General features: G+C 41.8%; 1 protein-coding gene across 6 annotated transcripts in view; it reads right to left on the minus strand.

Annotated features, from left to right (window-relative positions):
* Positions 1-5,792, minus strand: part of znf451 (zinc finger protein 451) — a 95,574-nt gene extending 89,782 nt beyond the window's left edge. The window contains exons 1-2 of one of the 6 annotated variants that reach the window (XM_073056538.1): positions 5,733-5,789; positions 3,675-3,791 (exon numbers count right to left, since the gene is read on the minus strand). In XM_073056538.1, the coding sequence (XP_072912639.1) occupies positions 3,675-3,706 (32 nt within the window). In that variant the 5' untranslated portion in view covers positions 3,707-3,791; positions 5,733-5,789. Of the gene's footprint in view, positions 1-3,674; positions 3,792-5,732 lie in introns of all 6 variants that reach the window. The other 5 variants (XM_073056539.1, XM_073056543.1, XM_073056544.1 and 2 more) reach the window with 5 other exon arrangements.
* Between the last annotated feature and the right edge of the window lie 5,046 nt (positions 5,793-10,838).

The raw sequence follows: 10,838 nt of genomic DNA on the forward strand, positions 1-10,838 counted from the left end.
AGAGGGGACACGGGGGTTCTAATGTTCATTCCTTTGGGGTTCTCTTCTGTTTTCATGGATGTCTGCAAACAGTAAGAATTTCAGGTTGTTTTTGTATGTATTCTCTGATATTAAAATGTAATCACTTGAAACATTTGATCATTTCCTTCAGTGCCATTTTCCTCAACTACCCTAATACTTCATCACAGGCACCGGCCTCCCCACTATCAAGGATGTCTTCAAGAGATGGTGCCTCAGGAAGATGGTATTCATCATTAAGGACACTCACCAGCCTGGACATGGACTCTTCTCATTGCCACCATCAGGGTGGAGGTAGAGCTGTCCAAAAAGCACACTGAATGTTTTAGGAACAGCTCCTTCTGCTCCACCATCGGGTTTCTGAAAAGTGCCAGAGCTCATGAACACTAGTCCACTTTTGCACTATTTTTTGTAACCTATAATAATTTTTTATCTTTTGCAGTTTTTTGTTTTTTGTGCCACAAAAAACAAATTTCACGTATGTCTCAAGGATAATAAACCTGATTTGGATTATGAACTCTTGGTTTGTTTAAAATCAAAACACCTCTGGAATCTGTACTGTGTATATTTTGTGACCAAGCCTCGGCATCACTCGATAGATTCACTTCCCTCTCCCACCCACTCCCTGGGTGTAGAGGACTTCTCTTCTTCCTGGACTGCCAGCGCTTTATTTTATGAACATGAACCTTTCTCTCAGGCACCACAGCCAGGGCAAATGTTATCTCGACATTTACCTGCTGACTCTCTAAGAATTCTTTGCATTTCAGTTAGATCAGCTCTCATTCCTCTATACTCTTAAGACTGCCCACTCTGTCTGCTCAATCTTTCCATAAAGAACAAACCATTCATTCCAGGAATCAATGTGGTCAACCATCGCTGTACTCTCATTATCTCAAATTTTGCATTCACTGGCAGAGTAACCAGGCTGGTATTTAATATCCCTGGCACAGTTTCATCAAGAGCCTCCTTAATTACAGTAAGACAGCTTTACAGACCATCACTGCCTTAACAACACCTGACTTGTGGACACCTGTACCTATTAAATTCAGAAGTCCAAACCTTGCCCTCTCTTCACTTATAGTAATTGTTCTTTTTTATCATTTGCCTGAGAGGAAGGCTCATGTTCTTAAAATAAAGCACTGGCAGTGCAGGAGGAAAAGTCATTACACCCAGGGAGGGGGTGAGGGAGGAGTAGTGAATCTATTGAGTGATGTTGAAGCTTGGTCACAAAATACACACAATTCAGATTCCTGAGGTGTTTTGATATTAAACAAACGAGAAGTTCATAATCAGATTTATTACCACTGCCACATGACATGAAATTTGTTGTTTTGTGGCAGCAGTATAGTCATCTGTGCTTTTGATTCCACTCAAAACAATACAGTGGTCACGTGTTTACCATATCAATAGATTTTTTGTGTGTATTTTCCAATTTATTGACAAAATTGACTTATGAATATGTTAAAACAGAACCCATTCAATACCTGGGCTGGCCTGTACCTAATCCTTCAATCCTCTTACAATAAAGGGCAACATAATTTGTCTTTCTAACTTCCTACTTCCTCTACACATTAATTTTCAATGTTTTCACTCAGATCTCCCTGAGCACCATGAAGTACCATCAATAACTCTCGGAGACGTGAGGCGAGATATAGGCTGGAAGAAAGAACAAGCAGCAATTGACCACCACACTACATCCTGGAGACTGAGGCCGGGGCGGTGTCTCCAATCGCCTTTATACCGGGGTCCGTGGGAGGAGCCACAGTCAGTGGGAGGAGCCACAGGAGCAGTCAGCGGGGGGGGCATGTCCAGACAGGTATATGTAGTTCACCACACACCAACATCTTTTTTTTGTCATTTATTAAATATCCTACTTTTCAATTTTATTCTGCCAAAGTGGATGATCTCTCATTTTTCAACAGTAGCATTCCATCTGCCATGTCCTTAATGTTTTCACTTGGCCTGTCTTCATTCTCGAAGGCCTCTCTACATCTTCCTCACAACCCTGCTTTGTGTCATCACAAATTTGTATATATCACAACTCTCATCATCTGTGAAGAACTGCATCTCCATACCAATCCCTGAAACAACCAGTTAGACACCGCCTACCTTACAGTTGATATCCTCTACTTCCATTTTCAGTTGACATTTGATAAAGAATGGTTATTATGGAAAATTAAAAATCATGGCAATGCAAGTAACATCTTGGCTTGGATTGAAAATTGGCTGATTAACAAGAAGCAGAGAACAGATACTAAGTATGGGCAAGATATAACGAGAGAGGTACCACAAGAATTGAAGTTGGGGCCTCAGATTTTTAATATTTTATATCAATGTCACCAAAGACACTCGTAAATTTCTACAGATGTATCGTGGAGCGCATTCTAACTGGCTGCATCACTGGACAGGATCAAAATAAGCTGCAGAAAGTTGTGAACTCAGTCATGCACACTAGCCTGCCCAGTATCCAGGACATCTTCAAGGACCAATGCCGTAAAAATTGGAATCCATCAATAAGGATCCCCAACACCTCTCACTGCTACCATCAGGGAGGAGGTACAGGAGCCTGAAGACATACACTCAATGACCCAGGAACAGCTCCTTCCCCTCTGCCATCACATTATGTGTGTGTATATAACTTTGGTAGGCCATGCTGCAGCTGTATAAAATGTTCAACTCCATTTGGAGTACTGTGTGCATTTCTGATCACCACTTTACAGGAAGGAGGAGTAAGCTTTGGAGAGGGTGGAGACGAGCTTCACTGGGTATTGCCTGGATCAGAGAGTATGGTAAGGGTGGACAAACTTGAATTGTTTCCATGGAGCATCAGAGACTGAGAAACAACATAACGAGCATTTCCAAAGTTAAGAGAAACATATCAGGGTGGATAATCATCGTCTTTTTCACAAATAGATAGAGCAGTGGATATTGTCTACATGGATTTCAGTAAGGCATTCAACAAGGGCTCACATGGTTATTTAATCCAGAAATGAGGATGCATGAGATCCACGATGACTTGGCTCACTGAATCAAAAACTGGCTTGCCCATTGAAGAAAGAGGGTGGTGGTGTGGATGGCGGTCCGTGACTAGTAACAACATGTCGAACCATAAAGTGGATGGGCTACAGCAGCTGAAGACCATGAGCATATACCCAGTGGCCACTTTGTTAGATGCAGGACATACCTAATAAAGCGGGCACTGGGTGTGGAAGTAGAAGAGTAAACATGAACAGATTCTTTGCTGATCTGTGTCTGTGCTGATCCAAACAACTAAGGTGCAAAAGAAGATAAAATTTGCCAAATAAATAAATAAATAAATAATACTGAGAACATGAGTTGTAGAATTCTTTAAAGTCAGTCTATAGGTTATGGAATCAGTTCAGAGTTGAGGCAAACTTATCCACACTGGTTCAGGAGCCTGATGGTGGATAACTTCACTGACCTTCAACTCTGAACTGATTCCATAACCTACCTGAGCGAGCTTGTCTACCTTGTCTAGATCTGGCTATGTCCCTCTAAACTTTTCCTATCTATGTACCTGTCTAAGTGCCTTTTAAAATTTGTAATTGTACCCTACTGATATGTTAACCTATTTCTGAAACTTTCATTTGATTTGCTTTTCAGCCTGAAACAGGAGTGTTCCAGATTCCCACTACCTTTTCTGTGAAGGAGTGCTCACTGATGTCATCTTGGAAAGATTCTGCCCTCTTGTCCCGGATAATTTTAATAATGTAGCTTCTTTATCTCCACTCCACCAAATCCTTTAACCAAATCTAAAAACAGCAAAAGAAAAAAAAAACTGTTTTGCAAAATCTAAAATTGCCATGTCTAAAATAAGGTCATGGCTATAATTTTTAAATTACATACCACAATAAGACACTCAAAGTAATTGGTTTTTGTGTCTTTCAAAGCCTTCATTAAAATGTTTCCTTATGAGATCTCTGTATTCCAAACCCCAGGACTGGAGGGATTTAATATTTTTGCCCAGAGACTAAGTTCAGATTTTGCATTCGAAGCATGCAGAGTCTGGATACAGTAATTTCCCCAGATGAATCAATACCTTTCACGCTGCTGTTCTGATGGAATTTTTATCTTCTCTTGTTTTTGGTCAGTAGTTCTCTGACCAATTTTGAAAAGCAAGAAGAAGCGTTCTTGAAGGGAATTCACTTTTTTCACTGGATGGTTTTATGAGCGATAGCTTTTTCTATCATTTTCAATTGAAAGGAAAGGGTATTAATCATTACAGAACCAAGATGGAGTTAAGATACAAATGACCACTGATATAATTAAATAGTAAGCAGTCTTAAGAGGCTCCTGTTCCTGTGTCCCGATGTTACTGTGCCCTTCATGTGAGTCTTTTAAGGACCCAAAGTGAGGTCATGTATAAGAAAGGTGACTCTGACCATAACAGTTGTTCCTTTATCATTTAATCAAGTATCCATCTACAATCTCCAGTCAAATGTTATTCCATGACCTTCACTAGAAAATAATTTCAAACATTTATTTGTCTCCTTTTACTTAGGGTTGAGAATGACTTGCGACTTTTGGTTCAGAGGCAGAGCCTCTGTGGGAACTGCCTGCAGCCACAGGTGAAGTGGGAGGCAGCTCACGTTGGAGGTATGTACTCCTTCTTCTGTTTACCTTGGGCTTCCACGTGCCTCCAAATACTCCAGTTTTAACTGGACTAAGTACAGGATTTCTTAAGTGTTGGTGCGAATGTGACACTGATTCAATGAAGGATATGATCAAAGGTTTATTCTTCTGTGAATCAAAACATTTCATCTGATATCCACATTAAAATTTCACTCAGTGGCCACTTTATTAGGTACACCTGTACACCTGCTCATTAATGCAAGTATTTAATCAGTCAATCATGTAGCAGTAACTTAATACATAAAAGCATGCAGACATGGTCAGGAGGTTCAGTTGTCATGGAGACCAAACATCAGAATGGGGACAAAATGTGATCTAAGTGACTTTGACCATAGAAGGATTGTAGGTACCAGATGAGGCGGTTTGAGTATCTCAGAAACTGCTGATCTCCTGGGATTTTCACACACAACAGTCTCTAGAGCCGGGTTTCTCAACTAGGGTTCCACGAGAGATCATGATTAAAAAAAAACATCATTTGTTTGAACCTCGTGTGACATGCAACGCTAGCACTCACAGTGGTGGGCAGTGACTGAGCAACCCCATTGGCAATCTCGTTAGAGGCCTCTCAGCCCAGTATGGCAGTACACAGTAGGACCGTGTTTATCTGGTTGAGTCTGGAGGGGAAGACAGCAGGCTGATGAGGAACGTGAAGTGCATTTTCCAAGCATTGAATGGACTCACCCAGCTTGGGTTGTGACGTCAGCCTCTTCCTGTGTAAAATACGCAGGCGTATTTTATTAACCCCTGTGCTTTACAGACATGTATGATAGTCCACTGTGGCAACTTTTGAAGAGGAGGTGTGAGATGGAAGAGGAGGGTTCTAGCTCTAGGCCTACAGGCAATTCTGATAAAGTTAATGATGAAGAATTACAATTTTCTGAATCATTTCACTGCACTAGTGCAACAATGGATGCAAAAAGTCCATCTTTACAATGAAAGATACTTATCAATGGCTTTTACACTGACTGGTGGTCCAGGTTGTCCGATTCCATTGTGTCTGCTCTGTGGCAAACAACTTACAAATGTAGCAATGGCTCCAGCAAAACTGAAAAGACACTTACCTTCAAATCACAGTCATATGACACAGACAAGTGCTGATTATCTTAAACAGCCAGTGGAATCTCAAAACAAACAGAGTAAAGCTTTTGTTAGTAGTCAGTAAAAAAATTCATGAGGCAAGTTATTTAGAAAAAGATCTTATTACTCAGAACAGGAAAAATCACACAGTTGGTGAGAACCTAATAATGTTAGCATGTAAAATTATAGGCGGTAAAATGCTAGGATAAGATGCAGTACAAGAAATTAAAAAGGTTTTACTCTCATACAGTACAATAAGTCAACGTATTGATGACATGTCACATGATGCTGAGGGGTGTATGGGGTGTCAGGGAGGGGTAGCACCTCTGGTGGGGGAACATGTCGTGTCCTTTTCAGGTGGTTTGTCCACCTTTGGTCCCCACCTGGCACTCAGCTCTCACCTGTGGCTCCCCATAGCTGTTTACATGCAACAGCAGCCACACTCTGGGCAACGGCCTCGACAAGCCGGCTAAACCAGGTGACAGTAGCCAATGGGTCTCAAACCCTCGGTGAGATAGGGAGTTGTCTATCCCAGCATGTGAAGACAGACTCTGGCAGATTGAGCGGATGAGACCAATGGAAGGTCCAACGGTCAAGAAGGGGGTCTCTGCAAGCATCATGGAACGCGTAGAGCACAACAAGACACAGAAGATGTCCTGGTCATCCACTGCGCCTAGTCCCATCTCCAGCAGTCTTGACTCTTGTCTTGCCACTGGATCCACATGGGAATTGGGAAGAGAGAGGGAGGCTGACGCTGCACAACTCTCCCTCACTTAAATCCAAATCAAGCGCTAGTCCATCATCACCAACACCATCATCATCATCATCTAATGCTGTCAAGGTCTTCATCGACGACGATGGATGAACAACAACAACATGATGCTGAAGAGATTTTGTGTGATAAACTGAAAAACAACAGCTTCTTGATCCAGGTTGATGAGTCAACAGATTTCACCAATAAGTATCATGTTGAAGCATTTGTAAAATTTGTAAATGATGGTGAAATTCAAGAAAACTTTCTGTTGCAAAGAACTGCCCAAAACAAGCAAAGGCCAAGATATATTTAATGTTTTGTCTTCATATCTGCAAACAAAAGGTTTGTCTTGGAGGAACTGTGTTGGCATCTGTACTGATAGTGTCCCATCAATGGTTGACCCCATGAAAGGTTTCATTTCTCTTGCTAAAAAAGAAAATCCTGTGTTGTCACAACCCACTGTTTTCTTCACAGAAAGGTGCTGATGTCAAAAACTCTTGGAGATGAAAGAAAATAGTTCTGGATGATGCTACAAAAATAGTTAACTTTATTAAACTAACTTTTTTAAACACTCAAGAATGGTTTTAAAAACTGTGTGAAAACCTGGCCTCCCTGGCCTGGCCTGGCCTGCTGAATTCCTCCAGCATTTTGTGTAAGTTGTTATGATTTCCAGCATCTGTGGACTTTCTCGTGTTTGTGATTCTACTACTACACTGTGAAGTCTCTTCCAGGGACTGTTACCCTGAAGGAGTTTAAATCTTCCCTCTGACAGGAGTTCAGTGAAACCCTATCTCACTGCTCCCACTCTGCTGCCCTTCTGACACTTTAACCATGTGCTCACCCAGACTTGCTTCTGCAGCCACGTATCCTTCTTGGGCACCAACCAACTTCCCAGCTCTTTACTTCACTCCTCCCCTCTACCAGTTTCACCTATCACCTGCCATCTTGTACTTCTTCCTCCCCTCCTCCCATCTTTGTACTCTGACTTCTCATCTTTTATTTCCAGTCTTGATGAAGGGTCTCGGCCTAAAGTGTCATTTGCTCTTTTTCTCAGATACTGCCTGGCCTGCTGAGTTCCTCCAACATTTTGTGTGTGTTGCCACTGTCACACTATTACTGCACCAGCAATCGTGGTTCAATTCCTGCCACTGTCTGTCTGTAAGGAGTTTGTACAGTACTGGCCCTCAAGAGAGAGAATTTGTAGAATGTCTAAGGGATGGCATTTTAGAACAGCTTGTTGTTGATCCTACTAGGGGATTGGCTGTGCTGGATTGGGTGTTGTGCAATGATCCGGAGGTGATAAGAGAGCTTAAGGTTAAGGAACAGTGATCACAATATGATCGAGTTCACATTGAAATTTGAAAGGGAAAAATAAAATCCAATGTGTTGGTATTTCAGTGGAATAAAGGAAATTACAATGGCACGAGGGGGGAACTGGCCGAGGTTGACTGGAAAGGGACATTTGCAGGAAGGACAGCAGAGCAGCAATGGCTGAGTTTCTGCGAAAAATGAGGGAAGTGCAAGACAGATATATTCCAAATAAGAAGAAATTTTTGAATGGAAGAAGGACACTACCGTGGCTGACAAGTGAAGTCAGAGCCAAAATAAAAGCAAAAGAGAGGGCATATAAGGAAGCCAGAGCTAGTGGGAAGATAGAGGATTGGGGAGTTTTCAAAATCTTGCAGAAGGAAACTAAGAAGGTCATTCGGAAGGAAAAGATGAATTATGAGAGGAAACTGGCGACTAATATAAAGAAGATACTAAAAGCTTTTTTTGGTATATAAAGGGTAAAAGAGAGTCGAGGGTAGACATAGAACAATACAAAATGACGCTGGAGATATTGTAATGAGAGGTGCAGAGGAACTGAATGTGTATTTTGCATCATTCTTCACAGTGGAAGACGTCTGCAGTGTACCAGACATTCAAGAGTGTCAGGGAAGTAAAGTTTGTGCAGTAAAAATTACGACTGAGTAGGTGCTTAGGAAGCTTAATGGTCTGAGGCTGGATAAATCTCCTGGACCTATTGGAAAGCACCCTCAGGTTCTGAAGGAAGTAGCTGGAGAGATTGCGGAGGCATTAACGATGATCTTTCAAGAATTGATAGATGCTGGCATTGTACCGGATGACTGGAAAATTGCAAATGTTACTCTGCTATTTAAGAAGGGTGGGAGGCAGCAGAAAGGAAACTATAGACCTGTTAGCCTGACATCAGTGTTTTGGAAGTTGTTGAAATTGATTGTTAGGGATGAGATTACAGAGTACCTGGACGCACATGACAAGATGGTTTCCTAAAAGGAAAATCCTGCCTGACAAACTTACTGCAACTCTTTGAGGAAATTACAAGCAGGGTAGACAAAGGAGATATAGTCGATGTGGTACACTTGGATTTTCAGAAGGCCTTTGACAAGGTGCCGCACATGAGGCTGCATAGCAAGATAAGAGCCCATGGAATTACAGGGGAGTTACTAGCATGGGGGAAGCATTGGCTGATCAGCAGAAAACAGGGAGTGGGAATAAAGGAATCCTATTCTGGCTGGGAGGTGGGATTTCATAGAAACATTCCGAATTTTAAAAGGCCTGAACAGATTAGATATGGCAAGGTTATTTTCCATGGTAGAGGATTCTAGGACAAGAGGGCATGGCTTCAGGATCAAAGGATGTCCTTTTAGAACTGAGGTGCAGAGAAATTACTTTAGTCAGAGGGTGGTAAATCTGTGGAATTTGTGCCCATGAGCAGCAGTGGAGGCCAAGTCATTGGGTGTATTTAAGGCAGAGATAGATACATTCTTGATTAGCCAGGGTATCAAAGGGTATGGGGCAAAAGCAGGGGAGTAGGGGTGACTGGAAGAATTGGATCAGCCCATGATTGAATGGTGGAGCAGACTCTATGGGCTGAATGGCCTACTTCTGCTCCTATATCTTATGGTCTTGTTCTCCCTGTGACTGCTTGGGTTTCCTCCGGGCTTCAGTGTCATTCCACATTCCAAAGACGTATGGGTTAGTAGGTTAGTTGAGCACTTGGGTGTAATTGGGCCATGGGGGTTCGTTAGGCCTGAAGGCCCTATTGCCATGTTTTATCTCTAAATTAAAATTAAAAAGTAAATTAGAATATTAGAGTCACAGAGACATATAGCAGGGAAAAGGGCTCTTTCGCCCAACTAGTCCATGTTGAGCCAGATGCCCAATCAAGCTAGTCCCATTTGCCAGCATTTGGGCCATAACCTCCTAAACCTTTCCAACTCATGTACTTGTCCAAATGTCTATTAAAAGTAGTTTCTGTACTTGCCTCAGCCACACCCTTGGCCAACCCACTCCATATGCTCACCACCCTCTGTAAAAATGTTGCAACACATGCCTGACTCTGCCCAAACCTGAAGACTTTGACTCAAAATCTCAAACTGTTCCTGACACAGGTAATCAAGTTCTCTTGGGCTTGGGACAGCTGAGAACAATTCTTCAGTGTTTTCACAGTCTTCTCATGATGCCTGACAACAATAACTGACCCTGAGAAGTAATTAACTGGTCGTAGACCAAACTATTTGGTGATTGCACTTTACAAATCTGTCTTTTTCCCAGTGTAGCAAATGAAGGGGCTAGAACTTGTAATCAGCAATTAGCAAAGTTACAAAATAATCTGTTTCTCTGATACTGGTTCTGGGATTCTGATAAATACAGTACCTTAAATCCATTCACCTGCCCATGCTATACATTCTTTCATATTCTAAGCTAACAAAGGTCTCTTATCCCTTAAAGGTTAAATTATTTCAGGGTGGGATATTTATTATATTATTTTATATTAATGTGTAATATACATCTTTATTATTAATTATTATCCCGGGGAAGAACTTCCAATATCATCACAGTTTTAATGCAAAAGTACTTGGTTAAATCAATTTTATTATGAACCTTTGAAGCCACACTTGGTCAAATGCAATCGCTTTTACTTTGGCATAGTAGTGAAGCGGTTAGCACAGTCACTGAACCGAGCCAGCGATCACTGATTGCTGCCGACTGTAAGGAGTTTGTGTATTCTCCCTCCAGGTGCTCAGGTTTCCTCCAACCTTCCAAAGACATACGATTAGGGTTAGTGATTTGTGGGCATGCTACTTAAGACCATAAGGTGTAGGAGCAGAATTAGGCCATTCGGCCCATTGTGTCTGTTCCACCTCTTCATTATGCTGATCTATTTCCCTCTCAGCTCCAATCTCCTGCCTTTTCCCCGTAACCTTTCATGCCCTGACTATTGAATAACCTACCAAATTCCGTCTTAAATGCACCCAGTGACCTGGCCTCCACAGCCACCTGTAGCAATGAATTCCAGAGAGTCATTACACTA

This window comes from Hemitrygon akajei, chromosome 9 (genome assembly GCF_048418815.1).
Source record: "Hemitrygon akajei chromosome 9, sHemAka1.3, whole genome shotgun sequence".
In the NCBI taxonomy this organism is placed as follows: Eukaryota; Metazoa; Chordata; class Chondrichthyes; order Myliobatiformes; family Dasyatidae; genus Hemitrygon; species Hemitrygon akajei.